At 45.5% G+C, this 21,618-nt stretch overlaps 1 protein-coding gene across 2 annotated transcripts in view; it reads right to left on the bottom strand.

Annotated features, from left to right (window-relative positions):
- Nucleotides 1-21,618, bottom strand: part of TMPRSS7 (transmembrane serine protease 7) — a 55,715-nt gene that overhangs the window by 32,161 nt on the left and 1,936 nt on the right. Inside the window, exons 2-9 of one of the 2 annotated variants that reach the window (XM_030884421.2) lie at nucleotides 20,826-21,036; nucleotides 16,227-16,357; nucleotides 13,317-13,384; nucleotides 11,685-11,878; nucleotides 10,122-10,160; nucleotides 8,597-8,825; nucleotides 6,406-6,536; nucleotides 3,484-3,596 (exon numbers count right to left, since the gene is read on the bottom strand). In XM_030884421.2, the coding sequence (XP_030740281.1) occupies nucleotides 3,484-3,596; nucleotides 6,406-6,536; nucleotides 8,597-8,825; nucleotides 10,122-10,160; nucleotides 11,685-11,878; nucleotides 13,317-13,384; nucleotides 16,227-16,357; nucleotides 20,826-21,036 (1,116 nt within the window). Of the gene's footprint in view, nucleotides 1-3,483; nucleotides 3,597-6,405; nucleotides 6,537-8,596; nucleotides 8,826-10,121; nucleotides 10,161-11,684; nucleotides 11,879-13,316; nucleotides 13,385-16,226; nucleotides 16,358-20,825; nucleotides 21,037-21,618 lie in introns of those variants that run through there. The other variant, XM_004706395.2, reaches the window with a different exon arrangement.

The following is a 21,618-nucleotide window of genomic DNA, read 5'->3' as shown; positions in this document are numbered from 1 at the left end:
ATATTAAGGGCTAAAGTAGAAGGCAAATGTTTTGAGAATGATGAGGGCAACAAATGTGCATATGTGCTTGACACAATTGATGGATGTATGGATTGTGATAAGAATTGTACAAGCCCCCAATAAAATAATTTTTTTTTAAATCCAGGGGAGAGCAACACAACATGACCAAGGCAAAGAAAGATACTAGGAGCTATGCAAGAATGAAAAGCAACATCAAGAAGTACTATCGCAAACTGTGATAACAGTTATAACAAGCACTAATTTCCTAGTGGGTGCCAAGGTAGATATGTGAACTAAAAATGGTGTGGGGTGGCATATGGGAATATATTTCTGAGCATATATTGGTTTGGCAAACCATATTTCCATATACATATTTATATGTGCTTCATATATAACCAGATATATAGTACTTATAGAGCGGACAGTGGGCAACGTTGTGCAAATGTCTTAGCCAGAACTGAACACCTTGCAGGACCGAATCACTGGACTTGAGAATGGAAGACCAACTTTGGGGGGACAGTTAAAACAATTAGTATAACGAAGTCCATGAAGGCAATGCTTTACAACCTACTTGGGTGGAGAGTGACAAGGACCTTACAAGCTTGAAAACAGCCATCCATGAGACAACTATTGGTCTCAGAAGAGTAAGGAAATCAAAGATGGCAGGAAGCAATTAATCCAAAGGATGAATGTATCCTATGAACCACTGCCTCTGCTAGCCTGAGACCAGAAGAGCCAAATGGTGCAATAACTGACCACACTAACCAAGATCATAAGAGAAGATTTGCACAGAGTAAGAGGAAAAAATTCAAAATCTGATGAGAGACTGGGGGAAGCCCTGAGACCCATAGCCTCTAGATGATGTTCAACACTGGAACTGAACCCACTCTGGGAGGTCACCCTTCAGCCAATGTGAACAATCACATCTGTGAGGAACATTGTGGTAGTGATACAATCTGTTGTTAATTTGAGAATTAAGAGTGAAGGGGTGGAGTCTAGTCTGTCAATCAGGTCAATGAGGCCTCTATGTGGGCATGACCTTCTCCTGAGGATTCTGGGAACTCCAGCATTCATCCCTGGAGGTGGGAGACACTCCCTCTCCCTGCTCACTCCCTGGAAGACAATGCAGCTGACAAGGCACATGGAACTACACTAGTGCCCTGAGCTGGAGGAGCCACGTGGAGACCCCTGCCAGCACTGAGATGCTTCCACTGCCACTGGATCCTCAAGACTTCCCACTCACTGGCCTGTGATCTTCCTGAATTTGGTGTCATTACATGTGTTTTGTGAGTCTGAAGAGGACTTTACAGATTGGTATTGAACATATGGACTAATATTACACTTATGGACTTGATCTGGACTTGGCAGGGATGTTTTCTCAATATTCAACTGCTCTTGTAGGTAAAGCTCTTTCTTATCCATATTCGAGTATCTATGAATTTGTTTCTCTAGTCTATCCAGACTAACACAAACATGCTCCTTGGAAGAATCCACCAGCAGAGACCAAAACGGCAGTTTACCCAAAAAGAAAGTCCAGACGTCAGGAAGGGATGGAAATCGGGACCCAAGGAAGAAGTGAGCAGAGTGCTATGTAGTTCCACTGGCATGACGGAAGTTAATGCCAATCAAATGAGTATGCATTGTTGAATGTGGATTATTTTGCCATGTGAAATATTAGCCAAACCAGAATAAAATGGTTTTTGTGTTGTTTGTTTAAGGAGTCTCAGCTCTAGACCATGAAAACAAAATAAAAACTCAACTGCAAACGAGTTTCCCAGTAAGACTGATTACTCTTTGGGTAAATTTGGAAACGGGACCAGGGACTAAGACTTGGAAAAGGTAGAGATCAATTTGTGTGTCAAAAAGATTTTCGTTACCCACATCATCTCATTCTTCGTTGTTTTTAGTAGATTAGAAGCTATTTTACAGAAGGCAAAGGACTGATTTCCCTTCAGAGATGTGCATTCTCACAGTGCTCAAGGCTGCCTGAGATTGAAACTGCTTCACTTCATCTCCACTTGGAGGAAGACAGCCTTGCCTCTGGGGACTGCATCATCGGCCTCGTTGGTCCCAAGGTCTCCCACCTTCTGCTCCCTTAAGTGGTGAGCCCCTTCTCTAATGAGGCCTCCTTCCTCTTGAGAATTTCTAACCCTCCACCCACAACAGAATGGAAACTGAGTCAATATTCTTATATTCTGACTCAAAAAAATCTAATCATGACAACATTTAAGACTTGCATTTTAAGTCTTTGTGGATTAGCATGGAATTTTTTGTCCCAACGAATTTCAAACATTTGACAAGAGCTTGTTTGTTTTTTAAATATGTCTTTTCTTGTTCTGATCATCTTATTGGGTGCTTTTTGGACAGATTGAAGAAATAGAGATTTGCTCTCCCCTCTGTTTTTCTCAGCCTTCCTGTCTATCTTCTGCTCCTCTCTCCTTCTTCCATCCCCCAGCCTCACCAGTCATCTAGGCCCTGAGTTTCAGCTGCCCTGCGGAGGCCTTAAGAAATAGGCAGTAACGGGAAAACTAGAACGAACCCCCCAAACAATCACACAAAGATACCCTTTCAGCCTGGAATTGTACCATTCCCCCGAGTTCTTGGATCTGCTTATACATATCACCCGTGAGAACCATGTGGGTCAGGCATTGGCTGACTCACCACAAAGTGGTTGAAACCTACCAGCCTCTTTGTGGACGGAGGATGAGACCGCGTGTTCCTGTAAAGATGTCCAGTCTCAGAAACCAGACATAGGGTTGCTATCGATCAGAATCAATTTGCTAGCATTGGGTTTGGTTTTCACTGGGTGAGTAGCATGTTCCCTTAAACAAACAATGGTTCAGGATGGAATGGTCGTGCTCAAAAGCAAAGTGAGGAGGCACAGAGGGGAAGGGATGTTAAATAAATGGAAACTGAACAAGCAGAATGAAAATAAGGAGCATGCTGATACATTGTGACCATGGTAACCAATGTCTCAGAACAATCTGTGCACAAACTGTTAAGCGGGAACCCAATTTACTACGTAAACTTTCATGTCAACCCTTTGGGGCAGTTCTACTGCGTCGCAGCGGGTCCTCGTGAGTTAGAATGGACTCAGTGTCACCAAGCAGCAGTAATTCATTTTATTAGCTGTCTATTGTTCCTATTATAATGAGGCAATAATAAAAACTTGCAACGGCACTCTTTCATAATGAAGCAATAAGCTATTTTATCTCCCAAACAATGACTTTGTATTTTTCATACCAAATAAAATAATGCATTAGAAAAACAAGCTCTAATTTTTCTAAGAGCCCTTAAATAGGGAAGAGGGCTGAAATTGCATGGAACTTCAATGATCTAGGTAATATACTTCTGTAAGGTTAAATAATGTAAAATTAACCAATATTTTCTATAATTTAGAAGTGAAAGTGGTTAAATTAAAAGTAGATATTGCTAGTGAAAATAAGATCATATTTTTGGAATGTACAGATTAGACTCAGCTACCTGAAATTTCCAGGTACACTTGCATTTCGGAGGATAATAACTCGGATAATATGGACTTGAGATTTTCCCTTCAAAGCCATTGATTTCTTTGACCAACACTGTGTTTCCACATTCTGAAAAAAAAGTATCCCATAGCATACAGTTATTCGAAGTTGTGAGGTCATGGCAGATATACTACAAAAACATCTTCAGCTACAAACAGAACACTTCCTGGAACAAAATGCTTATCTATATTTTAAACTTTGAACTAATTTCTTTTAAAGAAAAAATTAGGATTGCCTGTGTCCATCCAGTATCAGTTGGAGTCTTATCCCTTGTACCTGTAAGCAGGATCCTGTTCAGAGACAGCATTTGGTTTTGTTAGATTAATGAGGTCATGTAAGGGGTGTCAAGAAATGGAAGAGACTACAGACAAGGAAGGACCTTCTACTACAGCCAATGCCCTGGTTTAGACTTCTACCCTCTAAAACTGTGAGACAAGAAATGCTTGTCCTTTAAAGTCACTCATTTGTATATATATTTTTTCACAACTGCCCGTGGTAATTATATAATCGTTTGTCAATTTGAGAAGATTAAAAGTGAAGGGGTGGAGTCTAGCCTGTCAATTGGGTCATAGCCAATGAGGCCTCTGTGTGGACCTGGCTTTCTCCTGAGGATTCTGGGAACCCTTGTATTCCTCCTTGGAGGTGGAAGATTCTCTCTCTCTCTCTCTCTTTCTAAAGGCTCACTCCCTGGGAGACATTGCAGCTGACAAAACACATGAACTATACTAGTGCTCTGTGCTGGAGGAGCCATGTGGAGATCCCGGCCAGCACTTAGATGCTTACACTGCCACTGGATCCACAAGACTTCCCACCCACTGGCCTGTGATCTTCCTACATTCGGCATCATTGCATGAGTTTCGTGAGTCTGAAGAGGACTTTATAGATTGGTATCGAACATATGGGCTAATATAGGGCTTATGAACTTGATCTGGACTTGGCTAGGATGTTTTCTCAATATTTACTTGCTCTTGTATATAAAGTTCTTTCTTATACACATATGAGTGTCTATGAATTTGTTTCTCTAGTCTACCCAGACTAACACACTGCGCTAGGTAATTAAGACAAGCGCCCTACAGAAATATGGTTAAAAGACATGTTCTCAAATTCTAGATCTGTTTGCAAATGAGATATCTTGGCTATCTATATGTAGAGGAAATTATTCCTTTATTTTTAAAAGTTTGAATTTTATTTATTTGTTCAAATAAGTGTATAGTTGTTGTTAAAGGACTGTGCCAGTATATGTAGCATGCTCTTCTATTAAAAAGAAAAAAGGAGAGAGAAATAGTCTACCCTACACAGTAAAAGCTTCTTAGGTTAAACTATGGGTTACCACCCCATGGAGGTCATGAAACTGAATGAGGGATCATGAAAAAGTTGACAGCAGTAAAATGTTTCTGAAATACGCAACACCAAAAATTCACTCAAAGACACACTGGTAATGAATCCGGAGTGTTAGTGGCAGCATTGGCTGTGTTGCCAAGTTCTCAGGTGAAAAGAGGCCATGAATAAGTTGAAGAACCCCTAATCTAATCCTATCAGACTGTGAAGTCTTTGCGAAGAATATCGGTTTTGTTTCCCCAACTGCTGCTCCTGGTTCCCCAGCACCTAAGATCATTTCTGCTCAAGAAATGCTCGTTGACTGAATAGACACATCTACTACATTATGTCCGGGAGTCATATTTTAAGCTTTGATTTGAAGATGATTTGCTATTTTGCTGCATCGCTGCTATCTAGTTCAATTTCTGTTAAATAATCAGACATTTGGTTTTCTCATAATGTGAAGGGGAAAAGCTATGAAAATAAACCACTGCCCCCCAATGTAGAAGAGCCTACAACTCTCACCATCGACTTAAACCAGATTCTCTTTCCACCTCACTCCATCTCCCATTCTGACTTCTCTGGTTATGATGGGGCTCAGTAAGCAATTCGTAAGACATGGCCTATACAATCTGATCAATCGCAAGGCAGCAAAATTTACAAAAAAAAGATGACCTCCCATGAAGCTCTCTGTTTCGTTTTGTGTTGTGTTGTCTTAATTTCATCAAGGCAAGGCCAAAAGAGATGACTATAAGGAAAGATGCCCTTGGTTCTCTATCTGACTTAGGGTGGGTGAGGGGTACCTTTAAGCCTCTGGAATGTGCTTATTCTCTCTTTGTAACTATATTCCAGAAAACTTTTGAAAAGCACAGGGCTGAAGACTAGTGCTTTCACTAGTTTCACCAAGACCTCTCTAGGGTAGACTTCTCATGCTTCACTATAAATGTGAATTCACGGAAGACAGAAAGTCTAGCGTGCCATATGTAGTGAGCTCCAAGCCCCAACATTCTCTACTCTTCTGTGATACTGCAAACCACCTCTCAGTTGACCACCTGGCTTCCTGTTAGAATCTGCCAATAGAGGGCGCTAAAGGGGGCCGGAAGGCGGTAGAGAAGGGAGAACCACTTCCTGTCCTTTTCCTAACCCTGTGATTCTCAAGCCAGCTAGCCTTCACCTTGCACCAACACTTCTCTCCCGTAACAGACAAGAATCCCATGAGCATTGTTCATCGTTCACTTTATTTCATCTCCTTTAAAGATAGCAGAGTCCTTGGGTGGCCCAAACAGTTAACAAGCTGGACTATTAATGAAGAGGTTGGTGGTACACCCAGAAGTGCCTGGAAATCTACTTCACCCCCAAAAATCTGTTTGTTCTACTATTAACAGTTGTTTACCTTAGATTCTCTCTGTGGAAACTACTGATCTGAGCTCTCCTAAGTGGATCCTGAGTCAGAGCCTCTGACTAATATCACTAATATAAACTAACCACTAATATCAGATAAAACTAGAGCAGCATGACAAATATTCCTGAGGGTGGCTTTTTGACATTGTGGAACACTTACTTTGTTCTGGAATGACCTCAAAATATGCGCGGATTCCTGATAACCTCCGTATATAAGGAGATTGAAGGCTCACCAACATGAGATTGTTCGTGGAAACAAATGACATTAACGCTCTGGTGGGTTCACAGATTCTGAAACCAGAGAACAGGAGAACAGTACATCAATAGCAGGTGGTTTGAAGCATGGACCTCCATTGGACACTCATTCCTCAGCATCAAGAGTTCGTGGGAACCAGACATTACCAGCAGGACCGCTCTAGTGATGGTCACAGGGCACAAGAGATAGAGGGGACTGTGCAACGCCCAGGAGTTTTCGTCCCGTAACGACCATTCAAGGGTGTTCCTGGATGGCCATCATTGGCCCTCCTTGAGAACAAAAGTGGAGAAAGGTAGGGTATTTAGTGACTACGGCTAGGGACTCCGGGCTTAGCGGAGCTGGTTCAAAACTCTGCTGCATCATGAACTGCATGAAGGCACAAGGTAATCAATGAACAAAGGCCACTCACACAGCAGACTCCTCATGTCATTGTCGGAGCCCTGGTGGTACAGTTGTCAAATGCTCCACTGCTCACCAAAAGGTCAGTGGGTGGTTCAAGCCCTCTAACGACTCTATTGGGAGGGAGGGGGCTGGTCTGCTTCCATGGAGAGTACAGACTGGGAGCAGTAGTGCACATTTAACAGGGTCGCTAACAGTGGGACTGGCCCAACAGCAATGGGTTTCATGAACTGTGGGAAAGAAAATAGCGATTATAATTAAGTATGCCCGGAAGGATGAAGAGAAACGGGTCACAGTGGTTGAGGAATTAAGATTCAGAGACAAACCGACTCTTCATGGTTTGAATGTCTACCTTGCACATCCATCACCAAAGCATAAATAAAGACGAGCCTGCATAAAACACGATTACAATAGTTCAATAGCACATGTAGCTGTTTTAGCACACTAAGGAACCAATCATGAAGACTTGATCCACTCTGTGATTTATTTGGTCATCGGAACACATAAAATGATGCTTACGGCTTATTAAATAGAAAGTATTCATGTATGCATATGTGCGTGTATCGTATGTGTGATTGCAAATATATATGGATGAAATATTTATGACAAAATGTTCTAGGCAGTGGGAAACTAATTAAAAATGTTTTCTCTGAATGATCCCACTTTCTACAATGGATATGAGTACAACCTGCACAATAAGAAAACATTTGAATCATTTATCAGTGCTGTGTAATCATCATCATAGACTATACCTCACTTGTTGACTGCTTGTTATCTGACATTTCACATTTACAACAATAGCAAAATGGCATTTGATGATTTCGTACATTAACGAGGTATGGTCAGCAGTGAAAACAGAGATGTGACGTGGAAGTAATGCTAGCTGTGCTGGTGTAAGGTATGTGTCAACTTGGCTGGTCACAATTCTCACTGGTTTGGAAATTATATAGTGATATAATTTGAGAGATGTGTGGTGATGTAATTGGAAATTATGTATGATGTACTCATCCTCATTTTGTTATCTGATGGAGACATCCTCCATTTTTGCATAAAGCTAACTTTTGCACAATAGTCTGGTCTTTGGAGCCTAACCATGTCGATAAGTGCGGAATGGGTGCGTTTATTCTCAGACTCTATTGTGACCTTGACTTTATTGTAATTAGAAAATGTAAAATCAAACAGAAACTGGTTACTGTTCAGAAATATTGGTTCTTGCTGCACTGATTTTGTCAGCTACAAATTTAAAACAAACTTTAGACTCTTCCAAATCCACTGGCATTGAATTGAGTCTGACTCACAGGGACCCTAGATGACTAATACAAGGCATACTAAGGAGGATAAAGGTCAGTCTTTGACCTTGTGATGGTGTGTCAAGCCAGAAACCAAACTCACTGCCATTGAGTCGATTGTGACCCACGTCAACGTGAGAGGACAAGGTAGAACCGCACCTGTGGGTTTGCGGACCGTAACCTTTTACAGGAGAAAGCCTCATCTTTCTCATGCTGAGCGGTTGCTGGTTTTGAACTGATGACCTTGAGGTTAGCAACTCAATACATAACCACTGCACCACCAGGGCTCCCATGATTGTGCACGGCAATGATTGAAAGGGGAAAATCTCAGGGGATCCAGATATTGCAGAAACGAGACTGGAGAAACCATTTCCCCGCACCAAGAAAATGGTGTGTGTCATCCGTACCTGTACAAGGTTGTGCTCCGGATTGGCAAGAGCGAGTCGTAAAGGGTCAAAGAGTCGGTGACACAGTTGTCCGCTTCAATCTGGATGGACTCAATGGAGAGGCGAATCAGGTAGCCCACGGTGGCCACCAGCTTAAACTGGCACATCAGCCTCCCCGAGGTTGCTGAAATCTCCAGAGGGTACTGGACCGACGGATGATCAGCATACAAGTCCCGAGAACAGCCTTTCTCTGCTGGGACAGAATTTTTGTAAGAGTGAATTCTCTAGAAATCTTGATCGAAATGAACAGAAGAGGTCATCTGGGAGACGTCTGCACCTTTGCTAGCCTAGACTCCACACTACCCTCTCCTATAACAATCACTCGGTTTTACTTAGGGAAACCCTCCTCTCCTGCCCTACTCTGCTGTTCCTGGTGTGATTAGTGTGCAGTTCACCTCTGCTTTCAGAGGTGTGGTAGTTACATAATCTGGTGTCAACTTGAGACTATTAAGAGTGAAGGGATGGAGTTCAGCCTGTCAATCAGGTCGCTGTTTGATGACCTCATTTGGAGGCGTGACAGAGATAAGGAGCTCACTGGAGGCCAGACCCACTCTCTCTACTACATATTCCTGTTGACCAGCCACATGGAGCTACATGGAAGGAGCCAGAGCCCTGAAACTGAAGAAGCCATGTGGAGACCCCTGCCGGTGCTGAGATGCTTCCACCATCAATGAATCCACAAGTCTTTCCACCCACTGGCCTGTGATCTTCTTGCATTCTGTGTCATAGCATGTGTTGCAATGAGTCTGAAGAGGAGTTTATGGACTAGTACTGACATATGGGGTAATATCAGACGTATGGACTTGATCTGGACTGGGCTGGGATGTTTTCTTAATGTATGATTGCTCTTTGATATAAAGTTCTCTCTTACACGCACGTATGTGTTTATGCATTTGTTTCTCTAGTCAACCCAGACTGACACCGATGTGGACACATGACCCCAATTTGCCCATTAAAAACTCAGATATTGATTCAGGAATGGGCATGCACCAACCTGGGCACAGTGAGAGTCATCCCTAGGACTTCTGCGGGGACTCAGTAATATGAGTATTGTCTTGTTGATTCCCCCCCCCCACCCGCACACACACACACCACACCACCACCACCATTGCTAAACTGATAAGATTATATTCTCGGACCTTCTGGTGACCAGCCTGGTCACCGCGTTAGAAGGACACTCTTGATAATGAGTTCACCACAGAGTAAAGAAGGAAAGAGGAAACCATTTCTTGGCTGAGAAGTGAAGATGCAGTGCCCTGATGTGTTATTTTTAGGTGCTGGACTCTACTGTGCCTGCAGCCACACATGCAGATAAGTCCTGGTCACACGAGCCAGTCAAGCTTCTTGTGTGTCCTTAAGTCAGTGTGAATTTGTTTCTGTCCCTCACAGCAGAAAGAACAGTAATGAAGGACATCACAGTTTTAAAATAAAATAAACGCTAAAAAACGATAGCCCTTACAGGGGGGAACAGTAGGAAATCAATTACCAGATCCGATGGTTGAAGAGTAATCTGACCGAAGCCCGGCTGGTGGGAAAAGCACATGAGAGAGTCCGTTAGGGGCACCATTTCATTCCACTAGCATCTTACATAGTGGAGATCATTTTAAGTCCTCCTTTAGATGCAATCAGATACGTCTGGGACTTGCTTCCAAATATCCCAACAAGGATAGATAAAATATGAGTGGATCATTATGAAAGGTAATGAATGAGCCTCCAGGAACTTATTTTATTCTTCTCTTGACCTTGGTGTATACTTGAAATCATTTGTAGCAAAAGAAGTTTGCATTCTTGATTTTTAAAGGGGGGGAAAAACAAACAAATATGATAATAATAATTTTATAAAACAGCAAACTCACTGCCATTGAGTTGATTCCAACTCATACTGACCCTGTAGGACAAGATGAACTGCGGCCCCCGCCCCCATCCCACCCCGTGGAGTTCTGAGACTGTAACTCTTTCCAGGAGTGGAAAGCCTCCTCTTTTCCTGAATATGACGATAACAAGCTCTATATCTGAAATGGCAAATTGGGTGCACAATTTTACACTAGAATTTTTCATTCACGATCACTATGATAGGACTGAGGAGCCCTGGTGGTGTCATGAGTTAAGAGCTGCTAACTGGGAGGTCCGAGTTTGAAACCACCCAGCAGCTCCTTGGGAGAAAGATGAGGCTTTCTACTCTCGTAAATAGTTACAGTCACACACACACAAAAATAGTTAGTCTCAGAAACCCACGGGGCAATATTACTCTGTCCCACAGGGCCACTAGGAGTTGAAGCCAATGGCAATGAGTGATGATCATATTAGTTCCTATATGATTTAAGTCAAAAGAGGATATAAAACAAAATCCAACTCATAGTAACCCTCTTAAGAAAAAAAAGAGGGTAGAAAGCTGTATAAATTTCGGGCTATCCAGTAATTAACCTCAGGTCCCATCAAAACAAAGGTTGTGACAAGCTGTTTTTTGGGGAGGTGGGGGTGGCTGGCTGCTAGGGAGCAGTAAGCAACACTACATGGTAAAGCTGCAGTTCTGTCTTAATGAGAGAAGAAATAAACTACACCTCAGCAAGCCCCTCCTTCGCCAGGGGGCTAGAACTCTGTTCTTGGGACACTCGTCAAGAGGCAAAGCAACTCAGGGAAATTTAGGGAAAGGAACACTTTAATGGATTCAGCATGTTACATGTTATGGTTCCTCTCCAAGCACTGCATATAAAACAGAGGAGCTCTAGTGGCTCATTGAGTTACACATTGGGCTGTTAACCACAAGGTCCTTGGTTCAAACCCACCAGCTGCTCCTTGGGAGAAAGATACGAGCCTTTGCGCCCATAAGGATTTGCAGCCTTGGAAACCAAGAGGGGCAGTTCTCCTCTGGCCTATGGAGTCACTATGGGTCAGAGTCAAGTCCATGGCGGTGAAGGCTTTTTTAAGAGTGAGTATCCAGCTGGGACTATGGGAGATGTTTCATTACATTGTTTCCGACAGTAACTGCAAGTAGCAGGAATGCTGCAGGAGGGGATGCTAACTAAAGGGAGCAAGAGGCCACCGTCACCATTGAGCACCACAGAGTCCATGTCCACAGCCAGCCCCTGCAAGCTCCCCACGGAGGTCCTGTTGACGACGCTGGTCTGGATGGAGTCCTTCAGGATGGCGGCCACACAGTCCTCACAGAAGATGTGGCCCTTGGCTTGTGGCATGACAAACACGATCCAAAAGTGGACCAGGAGGCCGCCCTTGTTGTTGCTACTGCAGTGAGAAGGGAAGAAAGGGGAGATGGAAGGAGCGACCATAGGCTGTAGACTTTCACAGGGAGCCAACTGGCCGATCCAAGAGGTAAGGCCATTGAGTGCACCCTTCAATTGGGCCTACGACCTTCCTTAGAAATGCCCTGTATGGGTGCATCGGTAGGAAGGATATGCTAATTTGTAGCTATCAGTCGGTACTATAGTTCTAAACACCAACGGTGACTATTGGCAAGACCGCCTATTCAGGCACTGTGCTACATCTCTCTTATCCCATTTGCTCTTCTGAAGAATCAAACAGTTGCTTTCGGGTCAATTCTGACTTGTGGCAACCCCAGGAAGTGTCCGAGTAGCACCGTCCTCCACAAGGTTCTTGATGACTTTTTATTTTCCCACTTAGACATGTTGTCAGGAGAGACCAGACCCTGGGAAAGGGCATCCTGCTTGCTAAAGTAACAAGGCAGCAAAAAAAAAAAAGGGGAAGCCCTTTGACAAGTTGGATTGGCACAGTGGCTGCAACAATGGGCACCAACAGAAGAACAATTGTGAGGACGGCGCAGGAGCGGACAGTCGTTCGTTCTGGGGTCGCTAGGTGTCAGCATTGACCTGATGGCCCCTAACAACGACCCAACCACTTTCTAGCGAGGCCTTTCTTCCGCGGAGCCTCTGCGTGGGCTCAAACGCCCAACCTGTCAGTTAGCAGCTCTGGACGTTTGCCAGATGCACCACCCAGGCCCGCCTGCAGGGAGAGGTCGCTGTTACCATGACTCCATGTGACAGATGAGGAAACTGGAGCCCAACACAACTCTGAATCACGCAGAGCAAGTAGCCAGCTGAGATTCAAACCCCACGTGGTTTTCAGTCTCATTCCAGAGCTTGAGTTCCCTACCACAAGCAATACTGAGGCATGTAATGAAAGCCAAACACAGGTGGTGTTCTGGAGTAAATAATTCTGGAAATGGAAGATTAAGGAAAGCAAGCAAGTTACTTGACGCCAAGATTCCCCAGTGGCTTTGCAATGTCAAAGTGGGTTGAGGATCCCTGGAGATATGTGGGAGGATGGAAAGTGGCACACAATATGCAATGCACAATTTTTCTAAAAAAACGATTGACCCTGAGATCCTTTCTTCCCAGAAGATCTCGATTGCTCCCCTAGCAACCCCACCCAGCATGGCAGCCAGTTACGGCCATGTTGCCCAACAGTGTTCAGACCGGGTACCAAGCTCCAGGACAGAGAGAGAGCAGGGATTTGGGAAGGGGAGGAGCAAACCTCCAGGTGCCAGGAAGGCAGAGTTTTGGGGCAAGAGTTGCATTTGTAGGGCATGACACTGCGCCTGGCCCGAAGACGTTCCTTGGGGATGTGGAACCTCTGCCCTTCCACAGCCTCCGGAGGAACCGACAGCAGAGATCGAAGACTCTCCAAAGCAAGGGACGGAAATTACCTGACATCTGCAACCACAGACTGCTTGTAAAATTTGGAGATGGCGGATGTAGTGTAAACAAAGTTTACCTGGAGGGGAGGGAACAAAAACAAAAAGGAGACGCTTGGCCTCTTCCGAAGGCCATGGCTCTCACAGTACTGTGCACTCGTGGGAGCAAACGCTGACCACGAGCGAGCGAGCGAGCGAGCGAGGAGAAGAGCGAAGGCTCACACACGGCCCCCCGACTCCGGCCCAGGCGTGATTTCCTAAATTCAAGTGGCTCTCTTAGTTGCATTCTGCCTTCTCTGGAGAAGAGCCCGGTGTGTAGATGATGTTAGGGGAAACTACTTTATGGTGCACACTTTCACCTAAAACATAAATGTAAAAAAAAAAAGGCGGGGGTGGGGGGGTGGGGAGTGCAGGGAGGCCTAGGTGTTAAGAAAGAATGCAGAGGGCAGGGATGGTGAGACCAGCTGTGGGCACCTCTGCCCCCTGTGGCTAATTTCAGAATGGGTCCTTAAGAATATGAAGAGAAAAAAAATTAAAATTGGAATACTCATTGGATGGAGTGTTGATATACAAAGGTTAGTCAAAACGTGTTACTATAAAATCATAGAAAACTTTATTAAGCAAAAATACCAAAAATGTGAAGAAAATAATATAAAGAGAGAATGATATAGATCCAACTCTCCACACTTGTGTATATGTATATGTGTGTGTGTGCGTGTGTATATACGTATCTATATGTGTGTGCGTATATATATGTATATAGATATTCTTAGTTGATAGATCCAACTCTCCTTGTGTATTCTTCTGATTTTCTCCATGATTAATAACCCTATCTCCGTGTGTGTGTGTGTGTGTGTGTGTGTGTGTGTGTGTGTGTTTCTAGTCTTAAGGACACATTCCTAAATTAGCCACTAGGGGGCAGGAGGTGCTCACGCTGGTACCGCCATCCCCTCCCTTGGAAGCCCCAAGTCCCTTTTTTTTCTTCCTTTTTTCAAACAGTTGTGTTTGAGGTGAAGGTTTACACAGCAAAGTAGTCTCCCTCTAAATAGTCCACACACCAACTGCTCTGTGACATTGGCTGCTATCTCTGCCTTTGTCAGCCACACGCTCATTCTTTCCACCTTCCTTCCAGGTTCGTTTCCTGGCCCCTCCTTGACTTCTAGAACATTTTGTTTGTTTTTTTGTTTGTTTGTTTGTTTTGGAGGGGGGAAATGTGGCTGGTTTGGTCTTCTATAGTTGATTCCTCTGAAAAGCCTATTCCTCACGGGTGTTATTGCTTACTTCATAGGCCAATCTAATACCTGGCTGAAGTGACCTCCCGGAATGGTTGCAGTTCCAGCTTACACGTGTGTCCAAGGGTGATGGTCTCAGGGCTTCCCAGCCTGGCATTCCAGTCAATCTGGTGCTTGTTATCCACCTGAGTTTTAGTCTTCGGGTTCCTCCCATTCTAGAGGAGCTCTTCCCCTGGTGTCACTGGGCAGCCCGTTGGGGGCAGCTTACCAGCACCTGGGACCCATCGAGTTCCTCTGCTGGCTGACTAGTGGAAGGCAGTCCTTCAGGTGGGTCTTCAGTCTTGTGGGCTAATTGCTTCTTTGAGTCTTTTATTTCTTCGCTCTCCTAGCACCCAGCACTTCGAAACCCCCTTAATCTTATCACAAAGGGGAGCTTTTTCCACCAGTCTACCCCATGGAGCCTTACTTAACATTTTGAGCTCAAATTTCACTTTTCTCCCTAATCTTCTCTGCCTGCATTCCCCTTCTTACATAACAGCAAAGCCGCCCACCTAATTGCTGTGCTCTGTGGTTTCCTATGTTTGTTGTGGCTTCTTGGTGTTGTTTTAATCTGTAAAGTGGTGATCAAGCTAAAATACCTCTCTCTTGGGATAGTCTGAGGAGGACGACATAACTTCACGGTTGCTACATGCACGATATGTGGTAGGCATTCGGTTCAGAAAGGCTACTCTGACCACTTTTGTGGGTGACTTCTTGCTCCTCCATAAAAACTCTTCATTTCTGAGTCTACACGAGTGCTTGTCACCTCATTATGGTCCCCACTGGGAGGTAACCCCATCTGTCATGTGGAGACAAATGGGCATAAGTTTTCTGGTTGGTAATATATACCAAGAGCCATGGATAGACATGGCTGACCAAGTCGTTCTACTTTTCAGAAAGTACCTAGAGACGTCTTAGGGAATACATCAATTTATGTGACAGCTTTATGGCAGCAAAAGTCAGAAATGACCTAAACATGCAGGAAAAAGAGGCTTTCTAATGATGGTGTGGCCACTGAAGTTGATGATTTTGCACAAAAGCACAATATCATGTTAAGAGGAAGCAATAATATTAGAAAAGAGAAGATGCATTAACATTCCGTCTTTCCACTATCCTCTGTTGCTGCGGCCCTGACCAAAAAGGAGTTCTTTCTCTGGTGATGGAATTAAAGACTTTAATGTTTCTCTTACCATTTTCTGAATTTCATAAATTTTATACTAAATACATATTACTTCAATGAATAGAAATGTTTTTTAAATGAAGAGATTGCCAAGATTTCAAGGCTAAATGAATGTGTCATGATTACAGATTGAATTCATGATCATGTAATTCCAGAGCTAAAAGATCTCTTGAAGAGCCCTAACCCAATTCCTTTCTTTTACGGATGAAACCACAAAATATAAGCAACAGCCAAAATCCCTGAAGCCCGGAGAGTTGTTTCTTTTTATGTTGAACAGGAAAAGAAGTAAGTGACGTCTATCAAATAAAATATCCTGTCTTACAGCAAAGGCGAGCTACATCAAACACTCCACTCTGGCTGGGTCCACCCAGCTAGCCTCTCACCTCTCTCATGCCCATGCCCTTGTGGCCCTTGTGCCCTCCTGCCCCAGCCCCACATCCAAAGTACCCCCGGCCCTACCGGTCACCTCACCACTTGCTGCACAGTCCGGGACACTGAGAGAAATTCCCTGGACTCCTTCTGTCGATGTTCCGGGAGAAACTCGATGTTGGTGACCCGGAACATCCCCACAAAGTAAAAGGCGTCCTTGCTTTCTGTCTTACCTGTAAGACAAGAGAGAGGGAAATAAGGAGGCTTTCCAGCTTTCATTTGGGGCAGCGAAGTCACCCACCAGTTCAGAGCGTGTGAAGCCAGTGGTTCTCCACCTTCCGAATGCCGCAACCCTTTCATACAGTTCCTCCTGTTGTGGTGAGCCCCCTACTATACAATTATATGCGTTGCTACTTCATCACTGTAAATTTGCTACTGCTATGAATCGGGAGACCCCTGTGAAAGAGTCGTTCGACCCACAGGTTGAGAACCACTGCTCTAACTGAAAACCTACTGCTATCAAGCTGATTCCGACTCCGAACAGCGCGGTAGAGCTGAGCAGAACTGCTTCATAGGATCCCCGGGGCTGTAAATCTCACTGCCATATCCTCCTCCCAAGGAGCAACTGGGGGGTTTGAATCAACAACCTTTTGGTTAGCAGCCGAGCACGCCACGGCGCCACCCCTGCACCTTCTGGGAAGTTCCACCTTAATAGTTAATAGTATCGTCCCCAGGAGCAGTAAATCAGTGTATCTCGGAACACGATTCTTTCTATCTTTTTCTGGCAAATACTCCAGAGCAAGATTAAAAGGGAAAAGATACTCTACTTTGTCTAGATGTGCTCGAGGTGCGGGAGCTAAGATAAAAACCAACGCTAAATTCAAGGCCGTCAAAGCAACTGACTCATAGCAACCCTGTATGACAGGGTAGAACTGCCCCTGTGCGTTCTGAACCCGTGACTCTTAATAAGAGTAGAAAGTCTTCTCTCTCTTTCTCTCTCTCTCTCTCTCTCTCTCTCTCTCTCTGAGCAGCTGGTGGTTTTGAACTGCTGACCTTGCAATTAGCAGCCCCATGGGTAACCACTATCCCACCAGGGCTCCCAAGCCAAGAAGGGTACAGGCTATCTTACTGTATCTCAAGTCCATGGCAGGCAAGAAGATAGACATGTGTCCAATCTAGAAGAGTGGGAAGGGCCCTGCTGACCTTCCCTGTGACCCTGGGGCTTTGTCCTCTAGAGGATCGGTGTGGGTGATGCCGGGCCATCGGTGCAGTGGGTGCACTGGTAGGCACCCTTCCAGTGAGTCAGCAAGTGTGGCCCTCCGCCCAGTGTTAGGTCACCCCTGCTCACGCTCGCTCTCCAGTGAGCGCCACCATGGGACCACTGGGCACCAAGCCTGCCTTGCAGAAATGACAAGGACATGCCCTGGGACATGTGGGAAGTGTGGCTGTGATTTGATGAGGATTTTCCTTGCTTCCCTTTCTTTTTGTTCCCATTACTTTTCTCTCGTAAATGGTTAACTGCAAGACTGGTGGGTCAAGCCAGCCCAGAGACACACTGGTAGAAAGGCCCGGCGATCTAATTCCAGAAGAGCTGCCGTCAACAACCCTGTGGAGTACGTTCTACCCTGACCTGAAATCATGTTGCCAGCCAGTCTTTCTCTCACCATGGCCCGTACACATTCCTTTCCTATAGACACACACCCGCCACGAAAGCATAACTTCTGCCTACTGCTTTCCCTCCGTGCCTAACACAGGGAGGGGCCGAAAAAGCTGAGAGCTCGGGAGATGTTTGGGAAGAACAGACCAGAAAACCAGCTGCGTCCAGGCCATTCCAACTCTGGGAGACCCTGGAGGTGCCGTTGTAAAACTGTACTCCTTAGGCATCACAGTCGCTGACCTTTTGAGGAATCCTTGTGGCGTAGTGGTTATGTGTGAGGCTTCTAACTGCAAGGTCTGCAGTTCAAAACCACCCGCTGCCGTAACAGTTACAGTCTTGGAAACTCACAAGGGAAGTTGTACCCTGTCCTGTACTATGAGTTGTATTGACTCCATGGAAGTGACTTGGTTTAGTTTGGGGGGGACTCTTTTGGGCGGGAAGTAAATCAGTAGGCCCTTTGAAGAACCTCTGGGTGAACTCCAGCCACCAGCTTTTGGCTTAGCAGCCAAGCCCACGAATCGCGTGCACCCAAGAACTCAGAGACTGTTCTCTGTCAGCCCAGTGCCCAGCACAGGAAGTGCTAAATAAATCCCAAAGCTTACTCCAAAGGAAGATCCAACCCAGGGTCACTTTCGCCTTAAGCAGAGGGAGGGAGTTCCCAGTGGGCCGGGAAGGAGCACAGAGTAAGGAAGGAAGCCCAAGTTTCTGCTCCGGATTTGATTTTTCAGGTGTATGACCTTGGACAGATGACCTTGTTTGGATAAAACAAGAAACTGGGGCCAAGGAAATGCTTCTTCATTTTTGTTTGTTTTAATATTTGGAATATTTTAAAGTTGGCTGTAAGCTAGTACATCCTTCTCACATCTGCAAGTGCCCGGGTGTTGGACCACAGAGAGCAATTTAGCACTGGATCAGATCACATTTAGCAAACTCCAGCTCTGCCCAGCGTACAACACCATCCTGCGGTCTTCTGCTGAGCGGCTCACTTGAGTTCTCCAGATCACTCACTGTCCACCCCCGGATTTCATGGGTCATAACTAACCTTGACTGTGTGTTGGACAATGTTTGCTTGCCTGGTCGTACCAGTTTCCTTTCTTTTAGGGAGAAAGATGCCTCTCTGGTTTTTACATAGTCAACAAGTTACTTCTGCACATTGACGGTACAAAGCTTTGTCCGTAAATGCTAACGCAGCGTAAAAACCACCTGAGGGGCAGCAGAGAGCTGGCGGGAAATAGTTTGTTCTGGATGGCAGTTGTGTGTGGATGTGTCTGGGTGTTTCATGTTTGTCTTGTTTGTCCTGTCCCACCACAAGTTCCTGGAGGACAGACACTGTATCCTGCTCACCACTCTGTCCCCAAGTCTACCCCAGGGTCCAAGACAAATGGGTCTAAGGCAGCGGGTTTTCGACCTGTGGATCGCAACCCCTTTGGGGGGTTGAGCGACCCTTTCACAGGGGTCACCCGATTTATAACAGTTATGAAGTAGCAACGAATATAATTTTATGGTTGGGGGTCACCACAACATGAGGGTGCAGGCATTAAGAAGGTTGAGAACCACTAAGGCATTTTGAAGAACCAGCTCCTGAAACCACCTTTGAACTCCATTCCTGGGCAGGTTCAAGGCCGGTCTTTTATGATTGCAAAGTATTGCCTTAAGCACACACACACAAAAATGTTTTTAAACTTTATGGCCACTCTCAAGCACTGAGCCTCAAAGATGGGAACTTTATCACATTCATCTTACTTGGTTTGCCCATTGCCTTACAATACACCAAGCAATGATAGGTGAACAGTCTGTAGATATGTAAGTGGCCTGACAAGTTCAAGACAGCACCTGGTCATGCTCGCTCTGTACATTTCCAGTCAAATGAGTAAACATCCTGGGGAGCACACATGAGAAGCTAACCAAGCTAGCATCGCTAACCAAGATGAGAGGCTGTTTGCTGCTGTTTGTTGGCATCAAGTCAGATCCGATTCATAGCGACCCTATGTCCAAGGGAACGAAACACCACCTGGCCGGCACCTGCTTCCCATTGTTCTGATGCTGAAGCGGGCAGTGCAAGTCAAACAGTGGATGCACCAGAGACAGGGGGCAGGGGGCTCCCATAAAGACTGCAGCCTTGGGAACCCCGTGGGTAGTTCCACTCTGTCCTATAGGGTCACTGCAAATCGGAGTAGTTTTCTTTGGGGCTTGGGGAGTCCATCTATCACAGACCAAATATAGTCACCCATCTTTTCCTAAAAGGAGAGTGTGGATCAGTCCTTGGGGAAAGACACTGTGTCTGCTAAAGCAGAGGGGCAACAACAGCAAAGGAGGCCCCTCAACAAAATGGATTGAAGCAGGGCCCCAGCAGTGAGAGGGCTCGTGGGATCCAGAAATGTTTCCTTCTGTTGCATAAAGCTTGCTGGAAGTCAGCAGACCTGGAGGGTGGGGGTGGGATGGGGGTGGGAATAGGGGTGCAGGTGGGGGGAGCGGTTGCCCTGAACGACAGCCACCACATGGGCAGCACACCCTTGCTGATCAACAAATGCCAACGTTACTCAGTCGCATGAGTCAGTGATCTGCATGGAAGGGTTTTGTTTTAACTCCTGCCCAATGGGGTCGATCGGCTTGACAAAACTGGAATCCAGGAGAGAGAAAGGAGACTGCAGCGATCGATCAATCGATCGATCGCCCACCTCAGGGAGCCAGGCATTGAAGATTGCCTGGAAACAAGCAATGGGCGGAATGTGGAAAGGAAACGACACCATTGGTGTCTCTAGAAATTCTAAAGGCAACCCTTCTGCGAGCTCATCAAAGCTCCTGGTCGCCCAAACTCCGCATCTCCCTCTCCTTCTCCCCTCTGGGCGAAAGTCATGTTAAAAGAAGACCGGGAAAATGGTTCTGGGCTTTTTTCTTTCTGTTCTTTTTGCTCCCTAAACCTCAACTCCGGTTCTGAAATGGAGCGTGGGTCTAGGAAAGAGGAAAGGGCGAGGAGCGGCCACCCCCTGGGTGGACAGGCCGCGGGCTGAGGCTGTAGGAACCTGGGCGCAGCGTCCACTCACTGATGTAGAGCCACAGCAGCGTCCAGGCTGTGACCGCTAGGATGAACAAAAGCACCGTGAAGAGAACGATTTTGTTTTGCACGTTCCAAAAGGGAGCTTTCTTCTTCGGCGGCTGCCTCTTGAACTTGGCATTGTGGAGAGGCTTTCTGGGCGGTCTTCTTCCCGGCAGCTTTCCTGGGGCGCTGACCACCTGGACTGAAATATTGGATATCTTAAACAAAAACAAATAAAAAGGGAGATCGTCTCAATGAGAGGTAGTCCAGAGTTTAAGGACTATTAACCCCCAAGGTGCTGGCAGTTTGAAACTGCCCAGGGGTGACACCGAGGAAGAGACAGCCCAGGAATGAGCAGGGCAGTTCTGCCCCGTGCCACCTGGGGCCTCTGGGAGTCAGAGTCAGGGCCACAGTAACTGGTAACAACTACCGAGTGGAAATGGAGCTACCCAGTCAGGAGAAGGGAGCCGGGTGCTAAAAGGCCTAAAGATATTACTGTACGTTGTTTATGTATTTGGACCTTTTATAGAACTAGAGAGGAGAGAGATCATATTTAGGCTATAGATATAGCCATCAAGTTGATTCTGATTCTGATTCATAAGGACGTGTGTGTGTGTGTGTGTGTGTGTGTTTAATAAACCAACAAACAAGCTCACGGGCTATCAAGTCAATGCTGACTCATAGTGAGCCCATAGGACAGGGTAGTACTATCCCTGTGAGTTTCTGAGACTGTAACTCTCTACAGAGGGAGGAAGCCCCATCTTTGTCCCACAGAGTGGCTGATGGTTTCAGACTACTGA

This window comes from Echinops telfairi, unplaced genomic scaffold (genome assembly GCF_000313985.2).
Source record: "Echinops telfairi isolate 266 unplaced genomic scaffold, ASM31398v2 ScPeMD7_6;HRSCAF=24_0, whole genome shotgun sequence".
NCBI classification, from domain to species: Eukaryota; Metazoa; Chordata; class Mammalia; order Afrosoricida; family Tenrecidae; genus Echinops; species Echinops telfairi.
The sequence above is the reverse complement of the archived record's forward strand: the minus strand, read 5'-3'. Positions and strand labels throughout refer to the sequence as shown.